The sequence below is a fragment of the Leptosomus discolor genome, chromosome 2 (genome assembly GCF_034619465.1).
Source record: "Leptosomus discolor isolate bLepDis1 chromosome 2, bLepDis1.hap2, whole genome shotgun sequence".
In the NCBI taxonomy this organism is placed as follows: Eukaryota; Metazoa; Chordata; class Aves; order Leptosomiformes; family Leptosomidae; genus Leptosomus; species Leptosomus discolor.
In genome coordinates this window covers 101,499,141-101,524,707 of record NC_141392.1, presented here as the reverse complement: position 1 = coordinate 101,524,707, position 25,567 = coordinate 101,499,141, and the positions used below count along the sequence as shown (strand labels likewise).

At 36.5% G+C, this 25,567-nt stretch overlaps 1 protein-coding gene across 1 annotated transcript in view; it reads left to right on the top strand.

Annotated features, from left to right (window-relative positions):
* MCPH1 (microcephalin 1) overlaps positions 1-25,292 on the top strand; it is a 126,606-nt gene extending 101,314 nt beyond the window's left edge. The window contains 1 exon segment of the mRNA XM_086461527.1: positions 24,966-25,292. Within this exon segment, the coding sequence (XP_086317653.1) occupies positions 24,966-25,292 (327 nt within the window).
* The last annotated feature ends 275 nt before the right edge of the window (positions 25,293-25,567 follow it).

Here is a 25,567-nt window from a genome sequence, read left to right as displayed (position 1 = left end):
GGAATGTATTTTTAAAATGTCTAAGCAGTTGACAGTAATCTAGCCTTACAAATCACCCCAGTCCCTGTGATTTAAACCCTTCCTCTTGTAAGCAGTCATTCAGGTTAGCGGAAGGTTCTCTCATCTGGTAATAGCACACTTATTTGATAATAACAGCATGTCATACTTCCGAAGAGCATGTTCAAGTTAAGAATCTGAATTCAAAGATAAACTGATGTCAAAGAGAGAATGAAAAGGAAGTGAGAAACTGTGTAAGAGGAATAAACAAAGCTTTCAGAGAGAGAGAGGACATTTATGGCAACAGTAAGGTACCTAGTTCCTGACATCTGTTTCCCTCAAGAAAAAAACACAGTACGTACTCTAACCTTTTTATGGAGAGTGCAAGAAAAATATTTGCAGCATATTTTCATGTATTCATATTTGTTGAACTGTATTATGGATGCATAATTTGAAGAGGACAGAGCAACTGCAAACTATTTTTGTGCTCCATGAAGATAAATCTTTGCTTTTTTCATTACTAATAAACATAGTTCAGTAATAGTTCTCAAAAACAGTACCCACCCTCTTTCTGTTTCTGCCACAAGAACTGGGCATTGTTTTTGTCATTGGTCCTAGTGCTGTACAAGCAAAGGAAGGAACTAAACTATTTTTTTTCCCTGGGTAGTGAGGCATCAGAACCTGTGATGGGACAGGAGAAAGATTACCTGCATATTGATTAGGGCTCCTTTAAGCTTGGACTCCTTGGCTCCATACGACCATCTAGCGAAACTCCTATTGCTGCGCAAATATTAACATAAGTACCTCACTGGCTGAGTAACAGTCTGTTCTTTATCTCTCCAAATAAATCATTTGCTGGAAAGATAATCCTCCATCTCCAGTGGAATGTGTACAGAAGATCAAATCTCTTCTGAGTATCCTATCATTAAAAAGGTATATTTTCTTCCTAATACAAACCAATTAGAAAGTCCTCTTACCAGTCTTTACCTAAATCTGAATTACTACTTCAGTAGTTTCACTACACACAGAAAATTCAAATCTTTGATAATTTTTATTTTGTCCTACTAGAAATACATGTAAATGGAATTTGGAGACTGGCATTGGTGATGTCTGTATTGTTTGAATATAAATCCCCATTCAGGCTAGCCACAGCCAAACGGACATATTTACAAATCCTATCAAATCGTTCCATCTTAGCTTAACAACATCATTTTAAACTTGATTATAGAAGGTCTTGCTTGCAGTTGTATGGTCTCACTTGATTTTTAAGTCGATGTCTTCAGTCAAATATATGCTTGAATTGTAGTTTAAATAACTAACGAGGCTTCACCTTTAGTGTTCAATGATATCCTATCAGTTGTTACTGCTTTGGCTGTAGCCTGTGGGATGTTATTAATAGCAATGTCCAGTGAATAGCATTTTCTTGAACATAAATAACTTTATATCTAATTCATCAAATTAATGATCAGCTGATGTTATGCTACTAATTTCTGCCTGCCTTTGCCTATTCACCCAGTCAAGTATCATTTTTAAGAACAAAAATGCATACATTAAAGTTAAAATATTTACTAGATAATGCCATGACAATTAGAAGAGTATCACCTAACTTGGCCAGCTTAGGATATTTTCCACTTCTGTTAATAAAGATTGTATCCTCGTGTAGGGTGTCGGGGTGCCCTTCTTTGCTGAAATACAAAGATCAGGTCACCCAAGGCTTCCTCGTAGAGTCAGAGATTTCTCTCTGTTCATCAGAAGGGGACTCTTGAGTAACAAGCTCAGATGAAAGCACCTGAAGTTGGGTGAAACAAATGTCATGACGTTCACTAGACAGTACAAATGCTGGCTTCATGCTTATTATAAAAATCTCATTGCTGTAAACTGCATGGGAAGGACAGGAGCCTTTTCCAAACCACATTTCTGCAGAAGTGATGAGAACTGAGAATAAACACATCTGATTTCTTGTCTTCTGTTAGAAGTTCTAGTTTGAGTTACTGAAAGAAGTGATGGTTGTCCAGATTTCAGATGTGTTCCATTGTCTCAACTTAAAGTGCTGTTATTAGTATATTATCAGTATTTTTTCATTTTACTACAATTTTCAGACTATTATATCCCAACTTTATTGTTTTGTCTCTCATCTTTTTCAGTGATGGATTCACTTGGACTATGAATTTATTAAAAAACAGCCCACCAAGAAATTGGGTCTAAATAGATTGTTCACCCTAGAAAGATAATTCTTTCATGCTGTAGGCACACTTCTCAAGGTTGAGAGTGATAAATAAATGTCAGCTGAAATGTTTAAGCAACGCCTGTTCTGGAACCCCATTGCAGCCCTCCCTTACAGATGGCGAGAAAGGCTGGGCTAGCGAGGGACTGAGTTTTCAGCCAGCAGTGAAGTATTCCAGGCAGGACTGCAGCAGGCAAGGAAACCGTTAGGAGTCGTGGCCTAAACTTTGTTTTACTTCTATACCAAGTACAAAGAAATATTTTCTGAGGCTAAGATCTATGAGGCTGTAGAAAAGCCTCTCACGAGAAGCGGTGGAATCCTTGTTGCATGAGTGATTTAATATAGATGGGCAAAACACTGCAATATGTAAAGGAAAATCCCGTACTGGCAGCAGTAAGAATTAAATGACCTAGTAAGCTTTTTCATCTCTTAATTTCTCTCATTAAACCTCATCACTTTGCTGAAAGAAAGAACAATGTTTGTGTTGGACCTCCATGTGAAAAGTACTTATAGAAAAAATATCCCTTTTCAGATGATAAAAATGTAATTAATGTACTTGAAGTAATTAATTCTTGCATTTTCTCACAGTCATGAAATTAAACTTGTCAGCCACAAGCTGATATTAATGTCTGCAAACTGCTAAACACAGTTGTTGCAATATAATGTAGCAGTGGTTTTAATATTGGAAATTATTATGGTTTTAGATTTCATTGCAATATTGGAACAACTTCATTTTATATTATTAATTCTAAGTGACATGCAAAAGCATATAGTTAATCCTATTACTAAAAGCATCAGAGTGAGACTGTGCTTCATCGACTGTTATTGCCCACATGCAAACCTGCTTGGCTAACTGAGAAGTTTACTACCAGTCAAATTATTCTCAATTATAAATAATTGTTTTCAGATTTTTTTTTTTTTAAAAAAAAAAGACCAACTATTTAAATGTTTACAGTGAATAATTTAAAAAATGGACTTCATAGACATCATCAACATAACAAGCCACAAAGTTTACATCAAAATCATACTGCTCTTGGTTTTTATTAACTTGAGACAGATTCATTTTTGACTTTTAAATCCTCTATTTTGGAACATTTATTCTATGTGAAGTGGGCTCCTTTGTATTCATATATTTTACCTTGCTGTTTCTCTGCAAAGAGAATCTGCACTCACCTACCTCTTACCTAACTCTGCTGGCCCACAATTTTAGACTGCTGTACACCCAATAAAGAAAAATAACACATACTATTAAGATGGCAGTTTCAATAAACTGGTAGCCTGGAGGGCTCAGAAAAAAGTGATGCTTTAAGGGCAAACTGTGGGCCTCTCATGTAGAAGGTTTTTCTAATATCAGTCAGAACTTTTTTCTGACATGTCCGGTGTGCACAGTGGTCAGAAGCTGCTGAAGTAAACAAAATGTGGGTCTGTTCTGCATTACTATAATTTGCAGATACCATGTGTCTGCTCACAGAGGATGGCCCAAGGCTTTTAAAGCTGTTAATGACACGAACAGTGGCCGAGAACTGTCTTTATTTGAAATACAAGTGTATTTTAAGAGTAAACCAGAACGTGTGAATCCTCAACCAGTTGCCAGTTGCATTAACTTTACACGGTGAGGATTTTTTTTAAAGATACAGATTTCTCACCAAACATTCACTGGATTAGTTAAAACAATTGGAAGTATTTTCAAGAGATGTCACCACTAGTTAAAATATTGGCTTTCATGGCTGGTCCAAATGAGCATCAGGCTTTACAGTAAGTGAAAACTTGGTTTCCTCTCTGATATCTCAATGTTCGTAAATTCACTAAATGCTCATTCATCAAATTCCATCTCTTTGCTGGCTCTTCCATGCCAGAATGAGGCATCTGTTTCCAAAAAATGAAGTGGCAGATGGTTTAGTAAGTATTGCCCCATATTACAGCTGGGGGAATTAAGTAATTTAAATGAGTAGAAGACAAACAGAAATGAAGGTACTCAGAATTAGAAATAAGAGAGAGAAGGTTTCTTATCTTGCCTTTTTTTTTTATTCCTAGTAAATTTTCTTTTACTAAAATTAGGGTTGAATGTCCTAAATACTAAATGTTGAAATTCAGGACAGTTTGGGACTATGTACTAGTTGTGCACACGGACATCAAATACACTGTAGTTGGTACTGCAACTGCTATACATGTAGGTTTTATCCATGTGTCGTTTTCCCAGTTTATTAGGCATCTGAAAAACAGCCTGATTTCTGTGAAAATAATGTGGAAAACCATGTCCCATATGCTTTTCATATGAGACACAAGACTTGACTGTGTAATACAGGACAACCCCTGTTACGTGGGACATCTGCCAAGCCCAGCAAAAAGAAAAGTTACAGGCAAGAGAACAAAACCAGAGGAATAAATGATCACTAAATCCTTATTCTGTTTTTAATGTTTGTATTCTACTCTGGTCTTAGCTGTTACAGTCCACTTTTAACAATGTCTCTGAGCTGGAATAGTCATGTATTCTGTATTTTCTAGTCTATTTAATGCTTTATGGTTAAAACTTTAAAATGTTTAATGTTCATAAGTGAATGACAGTCAGATTTTCAAAGGTAATACTCAATGTAGGTTTCGAGTCCCCTTTTGCATCTTTAGGTAATAATGTATCTGATCCGTAAGCATGGAAAAGCGTAAGAGCCTTTTAATATGTTATGTGCACAAGTACTTTATGTTATATTTGAAAGCTGAACTGCAGCTGTTATAAATTTTCTCAACAGTTTTGGGGTAAAAAACAAATGTTACCTTGTTTTGGAGCGTACCGGTGTTGCCAGTGCTTATGTTACTCAGCTGTTTTGGTCTGTTACATCCTGGACTGTGAACTAATTAGATTAATAAAAAAAATGAAACTTTACATTTAGGGGAAATAATTCTTTTCCTCATGGTTACAGAAGAATGAAAATGTTATTCTGCAAAATGACAATAGAAGACAGCAAATAAATAAAACCCCCATATTTTTGGTTTGTTTTTAGTATGATTTTGGAAGCCAGAATCCTGATTTCTGGGTAGCTCGGTTCGCAGTCCTGGACATGTAAATTCCACTGAAAATCTCATTGTAAGACCTTTCTTTCCCATTTCCAAAATCTGAAAGTAAAAACTGGTAATATTCTACAGATTTAGCGTTGCTTTTGAGACTTTTTTTTCTTATCTCTGTTTATACATCTGATACTGTTCAGCCCCTCTTTATTGGCATGTATGTGTTTATTATATCTAATGGGAAGCAAGTCCTCCCAGTATCTTTGATGGTGTTGAAAACTTCAACTTAAATTGGCATTGGGTGTCCTGCCTATGGGAACACAATATGATCCACAGTTTCATACAGGTGTCACTTACTGAAACTTACTGTGGTGGCTGCAGGTAGAAATTTTATAAGGGGCAGGCGAATGCATATGGAGTTTTTTCCAAGCATTTCAACTCCCAGTCTAACAGAAGGAATCCTGAGGATGTTTGCCTTCGTTTATCATGTTTTCAGTATGAACTATGTTACCAGAGATGGCAGAAACCACCTACCTGGCATCACCTCACTTTATGTACTAGATCAAAGAAGGTGCTACCAGGCCATCGTTTTCTGCAAGTCACATGCTGCTTCTGTCTGATATTCTGCTGCTGTTAGTTTGTCTGTCTTACATCTGTGAAACTCACAATAATCCCTATATTCATTCGATACATTGTTACAGACAAGAAAGAAAGGAACTTTTATATATTCAGGATGAGAATGCAAATGACTATTTTTATTTAATAAAGACAGATTGTTGAGCCTGGCACTAATTTTATCCTTTATTACCAGTGAAGACATGAGAACTTGAAGTACATCCTGCTTCCATACCAGGGAAATTGGCTCAAACTGGAAGGAGGAAGACATAGCGTAGTTTTTTTGTGGACTGTGTCCTTTAAATGTTAGTTTACAAAGGCATTCTGAGTCAAAAGGCCAATTTTATCCAAAATATGTTTTTTAAGACGTACATAGCATATTCAGACATACATAGCATATCCAGACAAAACAGCCAAGATAAAACCGTTTCAGAAACCTGTTGGACTTTATGGATGCATCTGATTATTGCTCAGGAGTCCATTCTGGGCAGGATGCCCTCCTACCTGTGTGGCTTCTCTGGCTGATGTACTTGATTTATGCACTTGAGCACATGATTGGGTCCTGTAATGATTTACAAATAGCTTGTGACACTCCAACTAGCTGCTAAACAGTTCTGGTTTAGCTACATAGCTAATTCTTCAGGATAAAACTCAGTGTCTTTAATTCGTTTTTACCACTCTGTAGTCCTTGCTTTCAGCACAATGGACTCACATATCTCACTAATAGAATCCCGATGCCTTGCTACACTTGGTCACAAAAACTTTTCATTGGTTACTTTGCTTGTAATTTTAATGTATGTCACCAGTTCCTCTCTGCAATCAATTGGTTTGGACTAACATGGAGATGAAAAATGAGGGAATGTAAATTTTTTGCTAAATGAAGGCGCTAAGTGTTGACAGGATAGCTGATTCCAGCCCAGAATTTTCTCTGCATATAAACACAGAATACGTTTCATAAACCAAAACTGCAGGTTTTGTTTGTTTGCTTTTGGGTTTTTGTTCCAAGTTTCTTGAGAGGAGACGATCCTTAGATGAGAAGAAACACTAAGATGTGTTTCCATAAACTTGCATGGGAAATACTGTGATAAGAAGGCACCAGAAGAGCAAGCAAAACCTGGAGTACGGAATCTGAAATTAATGTACAGAACATAGCCAGGCCCAGTCATCTTTGCAGCCAATATTCAAATATTAGTTACTTGGAAGAAACAGAGGTATATATTATTCTGTTGATACAGTTTTGGTAGATTTCTGGCTTGCTGCAATTGTAACACATTCTACATTTACATTATTGTGTGAACTGTAACCTCACACTTCTGGAAAATCAGCATTTGGGGAAGCTGTGTCGTCATATAAAAACACAATCAAAGTTTTATTTTGCTCTTTTTTCCACAGTAGCAAAAGCCTGGTTAAGCTTATGTGCCTTTGTCTTTTTTTTGTCTTCTGGTGATGTTACACTGTGATTGTGTTTGCCTGTATGATTCATTACAAGCTTGCTGGCAGATGGTCACGTACACTTTGCAAGAGTGCTTGATGCTAATAATAATCAGCTTTTAGCTTTTTTTTTTTTTTCCTAGGGTAAGTAATGTATGTTATCCTAATGCCTAGAAAATCATGGTTGTTTCCAGTCACTGCCATCTAAATACTTTTATCCTTAAGTAAAAAGGTTTAAGTAAAAAAAAGGTTTCTCTGTACACGTTCACATTTCATGAGTGAAAGTTAAATTGCATGTGTGGATGGTAGCGACAGAAGAATTAGTGTTCCATCTTCCTTGTATGAACAAAGTGGAAGAATAAGTGTTTCATAAGACCAGTATGTGCTAGAAAACCTCCTGGCTTCTGCATATGACTGATTTTCTGTTTGTTAAGCCACTGGAGGCCCACAGGGGCTATATAGCTAAAGCTTCAGAAATCCTCCTTTGTCTCACTTGATCCCCACACTTGTTATGGTAGAAGGAAATTGTTTATGTATATTTTATTGCATAACAGTAAATCAAGCTTATATGCAGTGTTTATCTGTAATGGTTATAATGCTGTCAGTCCAAAATACATTCAAGTTATTTAAATGGTGAAACTGTAAAAAACTACTACGTAGCGCAGTAAAATGCGTATATAAAGTAACGTTTTATAAGAGGAAGAATGTGTTGAATTATGTGCTCTTATTATTATAGCATGGCACAGACACATTTCATGTTTTTTTTTAATACCAGGACTAACATTTATTTAACAGTAGTTCTACATGGAATAGCTGAAGAAGGGACAATATGGTGGAACTTGGGGGGGGGGCCATTTATAGCTATCTTTATGTTGGAAGAGGAAAAATTCTAGTCTAGCGGGTTTAGTAGAGACAGCTGTTGAGCTGCTCTTGTTGGCTTTTGTTTATCATAATTGTAGTACACTATATCCAGGCAATAAAATTAGTTATAAATCTGACTCCCTCAAAACACAATGTCATGCAAGGGTTCCAGCAAAAGTGAATCTTAGTAATTTAATTAAAGTTCCCTTATTTTTAACAAATTTCTTGCTCTGTTTCCTCATTTAGTCGTAAGCAAAAGGTTGTATTGCAACTCTGCTTACGTTCCTGCGAGAGCATATGACACTGAAGTCCATGACAAGGTCTCTACAGTGTAGGGTCATGGCCTACAGACCTGATATTTTTCTGAAGGTAATTCTCAGTCACAGAGTCTTATTTATCTCCTGAGAGCATTAGAATGTACATTTTAGTTGATACAGCTCCTCTTCTCAGACTTTTTCATAAGTGTGTCTAAGGTACAGACTTAACTGCTCCATTCTGTCCTCCAAAACTGAGGCTGAAGTAATTCACAGCTAATACGAAGAGAATACTCTATAAACCTGTGCAAATTTCTGTCCTGGTAGTCTTAGTTTCACTGATATAAAGGTTTTAATAGGCTCCTTTGTTTCCTAACTCCCATACCTTTGGTCCAACCACACACACACAAAATTAATTTTCAAATTTTTTCATAAGATAGTTGCAGAACCAACTTGGTTTTGATTTATTGTGCTTTGAGTATATGTATTTATATATAGGCATACTTCTGTTCTTGTTCTTACTATTTTGTGATTTATTATGTGTTGATGAGATCCTGTTGTAGACCTTGGAGGCTTTTTCAAAGACAAGAAGTTCCATTGTCATGTTTTTCTTGCAATGATTTATGTCTTGTGTATGGAAGTTAGTTATCAGAACTATTTAAAAGATCATCTAAATTAATAATTTTTAAAACACTGTTATTTAACATTTGCCTACAGTTGGTCCCAGAGGCTGCAATTAAGAGGGCCTCATTTTGCTAGTCAGTATATTACTATTATAAAGGTAGTATTTCTTCTTTGTTTTCCACTGAACATAAAACCGGACTTTGCATCTTAGCACATTGTACAAATCCAAAACAAAAGGTACTGTCTGCCCCAGGGACCTTTTGATCTACAGAAGAATATTTCCATCCTTTTTTTTCCCGCTCTGGCTGAAAGGTCACACTTTACCCATATTCCATTTTACCAGGTTTATTTGTGGCCCAGAGGCTTTCTCAACTTCATTTCAAGCAGAAGACTGGCAATAGTTGACATGAGGGACTTTTACCTGGGGTGCTGATTCCAGGCAGCCTGGTTCTGCTGACCTTTAATGGCCTTTGCTGCATGGAATGACTATTTTTAAAGCTATTGTAGAGAGAGAAGTTTAACGGGAGTCTGCTTGCCCAAGGGAGGGGAGTTTTACGGGTAGTCTGAACAGGGTGGGATTTTGTTGGCTGTTTTAACAGTAACTGTTAATTACTATCTTTTAAACTAATACATTTTGCACAATCCAGGGAAAAAAAGTGTAAAAATTCTGTTTAATACTAATTCACTAAAATCAAAGGAAAGAAACATTTAAGAATCAGCTCTAAAGGGTCTTCACTAGCATGTTAAAACTGAAAAACTTGTCCTAAAACTTCCGTGGTCTACCAAGAGTTTTGCCTAGTCTCAGAGATTCCTGCCTGAATCAAGGTACGTATTAAGCACCTGAAAGAGCTGCGGTTTCAACACAAAGCGAGGTCAAACTCTACAGGTTTTATTTAGTATTATTATTGAAATTCTGGGTTTAGTGTAACGTGAAGGAGGGAAACAATAATGATTTTGATTCAGAAGTTTTGCTCAAAACTTTGATGTGAAATTATATAGTTGAGTTGATTGTGGCTTAGAAGAAAAACTGTATAACAGGAATGGCATGAATAATTGAAAGCTCTGTTTGTCCTACCCCATTGAGTTTTCAGTGTGGCTCAGCACATGCTTATAAAACAAAAGTGCCTTCTTGAAATGGTAGCATAGTGTGATCCTGTCATATTCTCTCTGCTGTGTGGATTGGCCTGGTTGCTGCTTACTTATGTAGGAGATGCCTGAAGGAGATACATTGGTTCATCTGACATGCAATTAGACAATATTTTTTCTTGAGTTTTTCTGTTTTTTTTCTGGAGGTTGATGAGATCATTTTTCAAATCTAGGATTTTTTCAGGATTAACTGGACTATTTCTATTTTCATGCTGTCTTTGGAGGATGTTGCAGATGTGGTAGTGGCTATTTCTGTTATCAGAAGTCTTCAGCATCCTCTACTGGCTTCAAGAATTTACAGTGCATGCTTCTTCTACCACATTCCAGATTTGTCTAGAACACAACCCTGAGCCAGCTGACTGGGGTTTTAACTGCATTTGCCTGAGATCTTAACCTCTGGTTTATAAGCAAAAGAAGCAGAGCTCCCCACAAAGGTACAACATGCACATGGACACCTTTTAGCAATAGTTACTTTACTTAACCAAAGTCGCATTTGTCTGATTAATTATAACTCCTGTTATAATGTCATTTTAAGTTTGAACTTCTGCCTTGGTGAATCAGCCCTTCCAATTCCGCAGTTCAGTAAATTTAGGAAAGAAACCACATAAGTTGTAATATATAGGCTGCGTTGTACTTAACCAGACAATTACATTATGTTGTGTTGGCAGGTCTGGTGTTTAACTTTCCATGGGAAGTTGTGTGTCTCATGGTAACTGCAAATGAAGTAGACAGAGCTCTTTTAGCTGGAATCTAAACATCAACAAAAACTGTGGAAATTGTAAAGGATTCTTATTACTCTGATCTCATAGATCATGCTAAGGAAAACACAGGATCATTTCTGTTTTTTAAAAAAAATATTTTCAAATTCTGTGTTAAAGGATCTAGCAAGTTATAATAACAGGTGAATTTTGCTCTACAGAATAGTGTATTTAAAGTATTCTGGTGTTCTAAAAATGTTTTTGAATCACTTCACACAGATGGTGTTATGTTTATATGGCATTAGGGGAATTTATAATTACCTTTAATAGCTTTCATGAGACACTATTAGTGAAAACTCTGTTACCTGTGTTTCATCTCAGAGAACTGCATACCATAATTAAGTGCACTTCAAAAGCCAAATTCAACTGAATGAACGAAGTAACCAGTAAGGATGTTCTCTTGAGCATTCATTCTTACCATGATGAATGATGCTTGTTTTTCTCTTCTCTTTAATTAGAACGTTTCTACATTTGCCAAAGAAAATGTTGGAATGCAGACAAAAACTGAAATTATAGGAACAGGGCTTGATGTAATAGCTTATTTGTAAAGGAAACACAACTTGTTTGGTATTTTATTGAAACAGGAAGTTCAGAACCTCAGTACACACAAGCACAACAAATTCTCAGGTGCTAGTTGAGTCATCTGTTGTTGGAAGTAGTCTCATAGAAGGCTTCCCCTTGATTTAGTTTTAATCTTCAATTAACAAAGGGAAGGAAATTACATACAGATTTAGTTTTAGATTATGTGCACAGCTCGCTGTTGCTTTTTAGCTGTCACCCTGGTTGCATGCTTTGTGAGTATGTCATGTTGGCACAACCGGAGTGTGTCTGAGTGAATATATTTGGCTTTTAATGAGCACAAGAAACCTGATGTATTTATTTCAATTTTGAAATAATGTAAAGTATGCTTAATCAAAATATTCTGATTTTTCCTTCTTCTAGTCATCTCATACTTGATTTCAGCTTTATTGCAAACTGTAGAAGTAATCATCTGTGATAAGGTGATAATTGATAAAACTACTGGTTTTGGCAGGGGATTATTTCTTTTTCAATTGTCTTGTTTGTTTGTAGTAAGAGGTCTGTTGTACAGCACCGAAGAGCATGACGATACCATGCAGTTTTGTTTAGCTGCGAAATCTTTAAAAGGCACTTGGGAGTTTATGTGTGGATCTTCTCTGTAGAAGACTTAGCTTTTCCCTTCCTTCAAGGTCTGTATGACAGTGGCCTTCTGTGAATGAGAAGGAATTTACTGAGTTCCCTCCAAATCCCATCATTACTGTTCGTCTGTTTAACCCCAGGAGTACTCCAGTGTTGTGCAGTGAGTTCTGCTTTCCTCCATCAGCAGTCTGAGCAATGATGGCTTTGTAGCTCTCCCAGTACTGATCCATAGCATAAAGATAAGTGCATTAATGCTTTAATCAATAATGTCATTTTAAGAAAAAAATCCATGGGTAGCATTAGAACTGTCATGTCAGCTCCTAAATTTAAAATTAATACAATTTAAAAATAAAAATAGACACATGATCCAGTGACTGTGCAGGACATTTTTAAACCGTTACCCTTATGCAGGTCTAGCTGGATTAGATTCTTTTTCCCCATCCTCTGAGTAGTGTATATATTTAGTATAGTATGTATGCACACAAACAGTACCTTCTGTTACATTGTGGTAGTTTTTATTGTTATAGGGCTAAAGCTGTAATCCTGATATGCCCACCTTATTCCCACTGATTTTAGTGGGAATTCTGGATTGGGACAGAGCTAGAGATGGTAAATATTTATTTACAGACTTTTACTAGAAAAACACTGTGTAGGAGAAGAGTTATTGAGCATTCGTATTTTCTCTAAGTTATCCAGTTTTTTGACTAGAAAATAACTAGTAATTTTGCTTGAAGACCATGACTGTTTGTGTGCTTCAGAGTATTTATCCTGCATCTAAGCTCAAATACCCAGTTGCTCAAATTTTAATTGACAGTACTTGCTGAGTATCCTTGGTTTTCAAACCGCAACTGCTTATGCAATGACATCCTCTTGAAAAGGCTTTCTGCTCTCACTAGAGCACTTCAGATAAAATCCAGATAGACTAAAAAGTAGTAGCCCCTCTGTCCTGCGTCATTCTTAGACGAAGAGCAGTAGGAATATAGGAAAGGAACTCAGAAAGGAGGACAGGGTCAGCAGTTTGACCCTGCAAACTTTGCCCAAAGCAAGCATGAGAAGTTGCTGAAAGTCAACTACCATAATAAGTCTGCCTGGTTCTCTGTATTTAACTATGTCATATCTGGCTAGCTCAAAGTTAAAACAAAACCAAATTCCATATGGAATTTATAACAATTTCTTTTTTAAAAAAGTTTTTAAAAAGATCACCATTACATTCACAGTAAACAGAAGTGACAACAAAACAAAAGTCAACTCATCAAAACAGATATTGGAATCAGTAATTTTTAGAAGGGCGTCATTTGGTACCATGCACAATTTATCATTGTTGTTTGTGAATTATTTTTTCACTTTATTAAAATAAACCCTTTTCAAATGTTTATAATTAACTTGAAAAATGCTCTGGATTAGAAAAAAAAAAAAAAAGAAGAAGAGCAAAGAGAATAAATTTAGTGTCAGGTACTCTGCCTTTAGCCTGCCAACTTTCATAGCTTTAAAATGACTGTATTCGCAACATAAATTGTTCTCCCTCAGCTACACAGAAGACCATCCCAGCTTGCTGTCACAATATAGTCGGAGTCCCTTCTTCTGTAATCCTACATTATTGTCATGGTAAAAAGTACAAGAGTTCATGAAAAGAATCTTCAAATAGGAAGTGTTAATCATGTCTTTTGTTTAGTACCTATGGAGAAAATGGTGCTCTCAAAAAAAACTTTCCTTGAGTAATTACGATTTAAAAACGTGATTGATAAAAACCAGCTGGTTCAAATATTTAAACGCCTGGGTTTTGGGGTTTTTTTGTTGCTCTTAGGGCTGGAGGATTAAATGTCTTTGCTTTCTGTACTTCCTACAGGATCTATTCTTCTAGTTTGTGACGTAGATTAAGTGAAGAAGAGACGTTATTACACATAAAGAAGTGTGCTGCCAAGGAGTACCAGTCAGGGAAATTGTAGACCAGAGGTGATTGTGACGGTAGTTCTGTCAGGAGTTTCTGAAAGCAACCTGAGACTGGTCTAGTTTTGCAGTTAGCGGTGTTCCACGGCAGTGGTGCCTGGTTGTGTGGTGCCAGGCAATCTCTTTAGGTGGATTTATTTCAGTAGTTCTCAGGCAGTTTTAAAGACACTGTTAAAGGCTCTGTTGAACATTGATGCAATTTCAACCGACCCTTCAGTTCATATTTTGAAAACCAAGTGTTCCCTGCTAATTATCATTGTAGCGCACGTGTTTCACTGTAAGTACAGGGGTCTACATGTAACTTTTGAATGCAACTCTGGGGTTCTGCTCTGCTCAGTCGCTACCATGCATCTTTTTTAAACAGTTTAAGAAAAAAACAGCTTTTAATTGTACATCGCTTTTTTATTAATATGTGGTCTGTTATGTTGTAATACATTGGGTGCTGAACAGAAGCATTTTATATTTTTGTCGATGAGGGAATACTTTCGGATGCCCTACTTAGGGGGTATGTTTTTCCTCTTGATACAAAAAAAAATAATTAAAAGAACAAAGCAACTTTTTTTAAAACTAATTTGCTGATGCCTGTTTTCTTAAAGCCAAGTCTGTTTTATTTGTCTCACTGCAGCATATCAAAAAAAAGGACTGAGAAAAGTCAATCCTAAGAAATTTGAAGGAAAACGAACTCACTGTGTTCAAGCTTTGACATATTTCATAAAGCTGTTGAAAACCAAACCATGAAAGCCAGATTTATGAGCTTTTTTAAAGTTATTTGTAGATTCCCAAGACGATTGTGTTCCCATCACTTACTGTAGCCTTTAAAACTCAAATGACGCTTAAAAATATTCATGTTTGGCACACACTGAGTTACTGCTGGGCGTTGCAATGGCATTCAGCTAAAACTGAAAAGTAGAGAGAAGAATGTACTCAGCCTTCAGTGAAATCATTTCAGTCTGTTGAGGTAGATAAAAAGGACTCACATATTCCTATTTTAAAGATAAAACTAGGAAATATTTTTAATGTTAAGATTACTTTTACTGTGGGTTAATACAACCATTTGGGGAACGAGCCTTTTGGGAGCATCTGTGTAACCCTTCACATTTGCCAGGCTTTTCCTTTCAACAAGATCACTCACTTTGTTATTACTGGAATAGAAAACTTTTATTTATCAAAGCATTATTCATCTGCACTTTGCCAGGTATAGCAAATCTGTTGACAGCACTGGATTTATCATTTACTGTTAAAGGCAAATGGAAGGATTCCCCACGTCCCTAAGCCAGCAAAACAAATGTCATTCTTGAAGCTCACTGCACAATATCCTGTGTTGATTAAAAACGAAAGTTGGACTGTCCAAAATGATTCAGTATCTGAAAAGTCTAAGATAGTTGAAATGAGCTTATAATTTTTAATGTATTTTATGCAAATAGTAGGCTTCCATTCCTTGTATCTTCATTATGTGTAGTATTTAACCATGGGGAATATCAAGTTGTTTTCCATGAACTGCAGCACATTATTAGCTCGTGGAATTTCTGTTTCAGTGCAGCCTTTCCTTGATGAAACATACTTAGCTGGAAATGTATTATTTCAGTCTGTGTAAATGCAGATGTGTTTACTCCCATATGATTAAACATTGCTGTCTACTTCATTAATACTTCATTCCTTAAGCTACTCTGCTGAAATTAATAACTTATTCATAGGCTGCATACTGGTCTCATGCAATAGGTACTAGTCTGTTTAAAAAACCCCCAGACAATTAGCCTTATGTGGGTTGTAAGAGTTCAGTAATCCTAGAGGATACTATATATAAAATATGGATAAATGGTTGAAATATGAGGGCATAAATGCCAAGATGCAACTAATGTTCCTCCTTCCTGTTGCCATGTGAGAATGAACTGTGAAATAACAATAAGGGCAAGTTGCAACTGTTATTAAAAAAACAGGCTAAATTTAGTTGAGGTCATTACTTTCGTGCAGGTAATAATTCAGTTTGAAAGAAGCATCCCATACTGATATCATTACCCCATTACATCTGCCAGAAGTGACTCCAAGCTCACTTGTGCCTGCGTCTAAAAGCCAGTAATACAGATGAATGGAAAGCGCCTCCGCAGAGTGTGTGAGCCAGGGCCGAGAGCACCTGGTGCACAACACATGCTTCAGGGCGCTGGGCTCATTCCAGTCTGCTCCCCTGAACTGAGCACACCTTCTGACTGTATTTCATCCAAACGGGGCAGTACAGTCTGTGCCCTTGATGGCTGCCCCACAGTAGGAACCAAAAGTAGACTCGTAGGAATGACCAAGAGATTAGTTTCAGAAGTGCACTAAGCTAAACTGGTAAGAATGTAAGTATCTTTTTTGCTGAAGGTCTTGTGAGGATATATCCCGCAAGAATAGATCTTTCTCAGCTGTGAGGAAAAACATGTCTGTGTATATATTACGTACCTTTTAAAGTCACGGCTGGTTGTCTAAAGCAAATTATTTAGAGGCTGAGATTTTCTTAGTTTGTACGCTGGCTCAACTGCGTTTGTTCAACTGTCAGCTGAGTTAAGGGAAAAGACTTTGTGATTTTACTTTACTTCCTTTGTGTTTTTGAGAAATATGAACTTGTTCTCATTTGAAAACCGAGTTAGATGGAGAGTCCTATCAATAATGCCAGATACAAAGTGATGGGTCCAACATGGCTCACTTAGATCTGCTGCACAGAGGATCTGTATATGCTCAAGTCAGCATTTTGTCATACATGTAACGAGGCCACCACACCAGCACACATAGGAATCATTGACATAAAATGTACAACTATCTCATCCATATACTGCATTTCTTGTCTAGGATTTTGCTAAACTACCAGGCTAGAAAATCTGATTAATCATGACCTAAAGGAGTAGAACTGTAGATTGCCAGTTTTTTAATTACTAAACTGTTCATCGCAACCCATGAGTTTTGTCACTTTTGCCCTTCTGAATTTCCCCTCCATCCCACTGAGGCAGGGAGAGAGCGGCTGTGTGGTGCTTAGCTGCCTACCAGGGCTGAACCATGACAGATTGGAATTGAAATGCCTCCTCCCTTGAAGTGTTCAAGGCCAGGTTGGATGGGGCTTTGAGCAACCTGATCTAGTGAAAGGTGTCCCTGCCTACAGCAGGGGAGGGGGTTGGAACTAGATGGTCTTTAAGGTCCTTTCCAACCCAAACCATTCTGTGATTCTATGATAAAATAACTTTAAGAGATATAAAGAATGATCAGAAATAAGTGTGATGGACCTCAGTAAGGACAAGTGCAAAGGAGCAAGAAATAATCACCTGCAGATTGACAATGCAGTATCTCTGCCAAAAGAGCAACTGACTATTGTAAAGGATCCGAACTAATATATGTTGCCTATATCATGCTCCAATAAAAGAAGCAGGCATACTAGGATGTGTTAGCAGGAATGCTGTGCATAAGATACATGAATTGTTTGCAATGTGCAGAGCAGAGGTGGGGCCTGAGCTTTGGGCACTGCACTTCAGGAAAGATGTGAATTCATTGGAGAGAATCCAGGGGAGAATAACAAAATGATCAGAGGTCTACAAAATATGACCCATGAGCAAAGACTGAAAGAACTGTGTTTGTTTAGTCTAGAGAAGAGAAGACTGAGGGGAGATGATAACTGTCTTCAAGTATTTAAAAGGTTGTTGCAAATAGGAAGAGAAGAAATTGTTCTCCATGTCCCTTGGCACTAGGACAAGAAGTAACGGGCTGAAAATGCAGCAGAGGCAATTTAGGTTATATTGTTGAAAAGCTTTCTCACTGCAAGAGAAGACAAGCATTGGACTAGATTGTATATGGAGGTGAAGAATTTCTGTCTCAATTTTACTGGGGTCCTTGGGGGCTTTTCAAATGCAGTATATGTAACCCTCATGGTATACCAGTGATGCAGGCCTCAAGAGTCGTATGTGCCACACTCGTATACCACTTCAGAGTGATGCATGGCACAGTGCTGCTTTGTTGATATTCTGGTGAGGAAAACACCTCTCAGTTATAATTTGTAATAATTTGCAGAATTTTGACATAAATTTGCAATTACAATTTGCAATCTTATCGCTGCCTGGTAGTCACTTGAGTATAATTCTCTTGAAATAACACAAAACCAAGGATGGACAAGTTCTTGAGGTATTTCTGAAGCAAGGTTTGAATTTCTAATCCTGAAAAATGATTAGCTAATATGTAATGAAAGGATTTTTTTTAAAGTTTCAAAAAGAATTAGTTTCTGTTGAAACCAAATGCAAATATATTTTATTCAGATTTTCTTTTTCAAGTTATAAACAAATACTTGTAGTAAAGTGACCACATCTTACAATCTTATCAGATTTGTTTTTAAGTGATGCAAATTGGAAATACAGCTCCTTGATGTAGAAGTCATACTTATCCTCAAAAGGGAAAGGCTTATTGTTTTACCCTAATTTGTTTTTTTATTAATCTATAGTTGATAATGTTGATAGTACATAGTATTTAAAAATAATTCTACCTCTGGAAAACAAGGAAATTAAACTAAAAATAAGTGAATTTGTTATCTTTTTTCCTGCAAAAATTTGCTGTGCCGGAAAAAATGGTTCAAACATCTTCCAGTATAATTTTGAATATCTGCCAAACAGTAGATTTATTTGCCAAACATTTTCATACAGTATTCCCACTGGGCCTCAGTCTTTCAGAGAATAAATTGGTGAAATTAACTTTTCTTATCAGCCTATGGGATTTGAGAGAAGCAAAGTTGTCTGCCAACACGCAGTGGAAAGAAACAATATCAGCTAAATTGTCTGGATTCAAGCGTTTTTCCCCTCACCCTCATCTTGGCCAGGAAACACTTACATGAAGGACTACACAGAGGAGGGGAAGAAACTGTGTTTTGAAGAATTTTCCAGACAATATAGTCTTGACTGTATGCAATTTCTGCTTCTTTTACTTTCCTTTTTATTTTTCAATAGCAGACGTTGAAGGTTTCTTTATTCTGGACCAAATTTTCCACTCTGTCTCCCTCCACTTCTGGCTCCCTGCTCAGTGCACCAGTCAACTTCTACCGCACAAACGTATACCAAGGTTGTCTGCACGTCATCTCCATTTGTGCGCGTGTGCTGATGTAGATTTATCAAGCATTCAAAAAGTGTGTTCTCACATCTGCCTGTCTGAAGGCTTATTCTTCCCTATTTTGACAGAAAGGGAGCTTCTATTTTAGCCAAATATTGATAACCAATGAGAAAGCGTTGTTTCAATAAATATTCTGAAATAAGGATGCAACATTTTGGAATTTTGCAAGTTGAGTTCTTCTCTGAGAATTAAAAACATCACTAGCAATAACAAATATATTTCATGCCAAAGAGAGGAATAAGGTTCTGGGTGCTGTTGAGATAATAGTGTGGTAGTATGGCTTGAACCAGTTGGGGTCCTGCATCCGTGTGATGTTCTATTTACTTAGATAAGATTCTTCAAAGCTGAGGATCTATTTCTTTGTGAAACAGCTTGCTGAAGGAAGTTGTTTCCATCTCTTAATGTGCTCTTTTATACTGGACAGCACCAATTTATTTATCTAGTACAGCATTCCAATGTAATTTTTAAAGCTTTTAGTGAATATTATTTCAATGTTAGTATTCTCAATGTGTTAAAAAAACCAGCAGTTTGCTGAAATAAATTCTAAGAAATCAAAGTAAAATGATGAGCTTTCCATTTAAGTAGAAAATACATGTCACAAAAATAGAGTTGATGTTTGTTTAATTGGTTCTATTCTCCTATTAAACCTGATATTTAGAAAGATGAAAAGGAGAGCATTTTTTCCTTGTCCTGCAGGAGTATCACATTGTTCACACAAACTTCCTTGATCCCTGTAGGGTCCTGCAGATTCTGCAAATGCCTCACTGCAGGATAGCTGTACTTCCAGAAGTCTGCACGCTGCAATACGCTCCTTTTTTATCAGAAGCAGGCTGATGCTCCCCTTGTGTGGATGTGCATGAGCCCTTGATCTTTGCATGTACATGGGGTTCCACATATGTGTTTTTCTTTTAAATTGTTACTAAATGACAGACTGTCTGAAAACACATATAACCACGCAAGTGTAATGTTTCCTAACAGTGTTGTAGTTTCGAGTGCGTTCTTTATGCGGGTTTTGTACCGAGTTACAGTAACTGAAAATGTAAACGTTACTTGGCCAGTATATTTATCCATACTGAAATCACGTGAATGTTAAAATCTTAGAGCTTAATCTTTCCCCAGATTATGCTATTTCATGTGTCTCTTTGTTATTAAATTCGTACATTATACATAAAGTTGGAGGGTTTATGGTTTTCAATTTAATAGTTGCAGAGTGGTGAATTAATCCATAAGACTTCAACAGTCACATCCTTTTCTTTTTAGTGAAAATGAGAAATTTCTCATCAACTTCAAATGAAATAATACTTGGTCTTTAGATAGATATAAACCATCAAATACACATCTTCTCTCTTCAAACAATGTCTGCGATTTTATCTTCTGCTGTTTGCATTTAATAAAATGTATTTATTGGTTTTGCAGGTAACAATAACCAAGATATAATTACAGCTTTCCATAAGTTCAGTAAATACTTCATTAAAAATAGCCTTTTCAAATAGTTGTTGGTAAGGTTTCAGGTCCTATATTAAATGCTGAAATAGTAATGATAAAATAAATCATAAGTTTATTTTCATAGATTTATTTTTCTCTGGTGAATAATTGAAATTAAGAATAAAGATTTACTATAATGCATACACTGATTGTGTAATGCATGCACAAATTTTCAGACACATATAATTATTACAGATAGCTATGTTGTATATATTTTTTGGAGGTCATACTTCACATTTTCAATTCTAGCCTACAAATACAATTCCTATTAATTGTAATAGAACATAACCATATTCTGCATTTAGTTTTTGTGAAGTATTATTATTCTAATAGCATTTTAGACTGGAAATTTCTTCATGTGCTATTTTCTGGAAGTACACTGAAAATTGTGTGCTGTATATAGGATATTAGCAGTTTCAATGCTGAAAAATTTCCAAGTACATCCAGAAGAATTATTTTCTTACATTTTCTGTTGCATGAACTCAGGCATCCATTCAGAGACAATACCGTGGTGGGACTCGATGGCTGTATCCTGAGCCTCATGAAAAGATCACACCCTTGGAATTTTATGGAGATTTGTGTTTTTTCCCACACCCCACCCAGTAGGAGCTATTTTGATAAAGTTCTAGGCAAAGCTGCAAAGTTTTGGGGTTTTTATAATATATGCTGTTTTGGCTTGTGGGGATTGAAAACTAGTCACATAAGGGACAATAATTGGTAAAATTTTTTTGTGTTTCTTTTTTTTTATAATGAAGAAAGGCTCTATTTCTTTATCATACATTCTCCTTCAGTTTTACTTCTGTCAAGAGTGATCTTTTTTTCCTTTCAAAACTTAGATTCAAACAAACATCTAAATTAATGGTAAGTTTGTAAGAAACACATACATATAAGAGGTGTCTTCCTGCCGTTTTTCCAGCTAGTGAAAGAATGAGGTTAACACTTAGAATCTTATCAAAAAGAGTAAATAGATGCTCTTATATCATTTTATGTTTCTGCTAACAAATAAAATTAGAAAGGAAAATTGGTGCTGGCTGCGATAATAGGGACTGACACAATTGTAACTGTAACTACTGACTGATACATACACAGTTTGTGAAAATAGTCACTTTTGGGGTCTGATATTTTCCCAGGCTTGGTCTCTGCTGAGGATTTATTTATTTATTTGTAAAAAGCTTACACAAAATGTGTATGGTTTCAGAGGGCTGGGAGCACCCCTGGAGTGCTGCAAAGGCTTTGATGTTGCACAGGCAGCTGAGTCAATTCAGGGGCAAGAGCTAGATTTTGCCCTCTCATCCCACCGCCAAACCCTGTGTGGTCAGCTAGCTGCCCTTTCAGCAACTGGCTAGCGGAGTTTCTTTCAGGTTAGTGGGCCAGAAAGCAAAGTGAACCTTTCAGACTGCTGGCTGAGCTCTGAACGTAAATGCTGTGATTTTTCCCCATCTCTAAGACCTGTGTGTGGACCCAGTATGCTTGAGCAACTCCAAGCACAGCCTATCAATCGGGAACGCTGTGGTGTGGTGGTGGTGATCCAGAAGAAGGAACGTAAAGATAACGTTCCATGCTGAAGTTTTCCTTTTGTGATTCCACCAAGATGTACTGTGTTCTTACCCTCTCCTCCCCTCAAGTGCACTGATAATGCACACAGATGGAATTTTAAAGGCAGTTTAAGAAAATCCTCTCCATAGCATGTCAGCACTTCACTTCCTGGGTTCTCTTAATAGGTACTAAACGCATAGAATAAAGCATGCTATTTATGGACATCAGCTGAGGTGAGTGCTGTTGGGTCCTTAAAATTTGTATTTCCTGATTTGATGATTAGCTGCATACACATTTGCTTTTAATGTTAAGTTAATCCAGCAGTTCTTTCTATAAGAAGAGGTATCATATAAATGAGTTTTCATTACAGTGGCAGCAAATAAATCCTTTCAGGGGAAATGTTTGAGGAAGTGGGAATACAATTAGCCCTATTAAATCATATTCCCTAAAATATGTGAAACAGCAGATTGCAACAATTTATATTTGGTGTCTTCTTTTAAGGTAAAAGCTTGTCAATCCTAATTATTTTCATCTTTAAAATCTTAGAATTCCAGGTTGACAAAAACAGTGTCGCTTCCATCCTTCTTAGTTAAATCTGATTTATTTTAGATAAACTAGCATTGAACTCTCTTGGTAATTGTCTTTCTCCTATCAGTTGCATCTGATTTGTGCCAATAAACAATTCCAGAGAGCTCTGTGCCAGATCAACTAAGATGGCATTGTGTCTGTCATGAGGTTGATGTGAAAAGATTGTTATTTTTCACTATAGGGTGTTCTTTAATTTGTTGACCTTGTTTACCACAAGCATTTCTGTAGTTTTACCATTGCAGACTTTTTTAAGCTAAAATGAATTATTGCAGTCCTAATAATACCAAAATCACGATACTCTGTACATCAGAGGTTGTGAAGTGTTTTATATATTTGAGCTAGTCCCATTTTAAGATGCTGATCGTGGCCTCTAAGCCTCACAAGACCCATCAACAAGTGGTATACTCTTAGCGAATTCCAAATCTGATATCATATATTAAAACCATACAGTGGTTACTTTTCTGGTTTTCATGACATCAAGGTGCCAGGCAGATAGCTATTCATAGAGCAGCATTCTGCTCAGAAGGAGGTAGGTAGTACTCTACCAAGTCAAAAATCAGATCTTCTGCACATGCCTAAAGTATCAAGTGCCAACTTACGTACAGGAAGGGCCATCACATCTCTTCAATGAGTTTGGGTCCTCCGAAATCTGCAATATAACTCTACTTTAATACTGTGATCAACAAAATTATTTTAGCAGCTGTTTGATTTCCATGAGACAGGAGTAGGTGCTGTGTCATTCATAAACCTAAATTCACAGAAGAATAGAAAATAAAGGGTATTTCTTGTATTGTGCTTGAATCTTTTTGGCCTACTTCATCCATAGCAGTCACCGTCTTTACAACTTGCCAAATTCAGAATGCAAAGAATGAATTTTATTCTCAGGAGAGCAGCCAAGGAATTAAAAATCAGAGAAAGCTGAATTATTTGTTGATGGAGGACATCTCAAAATTTAGCTTGGGACCAAGAATAGCAAAGGACAGTGGCACAGAACCACTGAGCTATGAAGTCTCATGTTAGCATGGGCTTCACGCTTTGCAGGTGCTTTATCTAGCTAATTGGCCAAAAGTGCTGAGGCAATTCACTTTGACTTTTATCTGGGGATCTGTGAGCATGCCATGGAACTGTTTGGCTTTATAAACCCCTGTGAAGTACTTTGGCTTCACATTCAGACACCTCATATAAACCAGATATATACAAAGCGACTTTCCTCTATGTAAGGTGCTTGTGTTGATCATCTGTATGAAAAATCCAAGCATCACATAATATGACACATTTATTTTTGTTCTCGTCTTACTGTTAACTCCAGTTTCAGTATAAATTTTCTGAACTTTGACAAGAGATACAGAATCAGATGTTACATAATTAATTTGGCACGTCAATGGCAACCTCGCTCTATGAAATACAAGCTTGCTTTTTTTTTTTAATTTTAGTATGAAAACTTTATAGTGCATACCATGGTGTGTACACTTGTTGTATGCATTACCTTTATGCTCATTATAGCTAAAGGAGATGGCTTTAATTGACAACCACTGTCCTGGCTGGTATATACAAAGAAGAAAATTTGCCTCATATAGGTCAAGCAGATTTTTATCATAATGATCAAGTGTTACAGACTCACAGCATTCACAGAGGACTTCTTTTTTTGGTTTTGTGGAGACAAAGAAGTTTACATGAAACGGTTTGCTCTGAGTTCTGGTACATGTGTGTCACTTCATACATCTGAGAGAAAATGCAGTTCCTATCTGTGGGGAAGGAGGGAAAAAGAGGTCCTAAAGTAGTTTAAACTGAATCAGATCTAATTCAGCTCCCTGATACAAAATGATGAGCACTATATATTGTAAAGACTTTCAGGTTTGTATTTGTGCTGCAAGACTATAAGTATTTATAATATCCTTTAATATTTCTGTGCAATGACCAGTGTTACAAACATAAGAATGTAAGGTTATGGTGAAAAATAATACTGTCAAGTGCTTTAACAAGTTTTATAGGTAATCTGTCTGACCTATGACAAAATAGTCTCAACTCTGGTTTGGGAATTATATTGATCAAGTACAGCAAATTCTTTCTATAGTTTACCCAAGAGTTTCTGGTACACCTGAAAAAGTAAAGTTCACACTCATATACTATAATTCTTTTTTTCTGAATTAAAGAAGACATAGATTAGTTATACTTTGACTGGAAATGCAGCACATCAGTTAATTAATTTCCTTGTTTCCTCAAATACAGATCTGCAGACTTCAGCGTCACCTATCAACAGGAAAATACCAGCAGAATCTCTTTTCAAACCAGCCTGTCATGTTTGTGTCTCCTACCAGTCAGCCACCCTGCAAAAAACTAATTGAACTTATACAGCTGTCAGGAGGGAAAACATGTAAAGCCTTACGTCAGGCAAAAATCTGTATAGGAAAAAAAACAGGAAAGAAGTACCAGGAAATAAAATGTTTATCAGAAAAATGGGTATTAGGTAAGATGCTACATTTCAACTCGTATAAAATACTGTGGAACTCATATAAAATATTGTGGAATACATATTCAAAAATTGACTGTAAATAGTTCACTAAACTGAGGTTATGGAGGGAAGAAAATGGAACAGACTCCTACAGTTAGGTTTTCTATAAGGTTGTCTCCATGGTGAGGACTTTCTCCTACAACTAAGACTGCTTTATGATGGTCCTGGTGCTCACCGCTGTAATTTTACCAAGAACAAATTTCAACCAAAGATTTTAAAATTTATCTTTTGTATGATTGTTTCATTTAGAGCAAAGTAAATTATGGGGAAACCCCCATAGGATAATTGCTTTTTTAAATGGCATGTATTTCAATTTTAC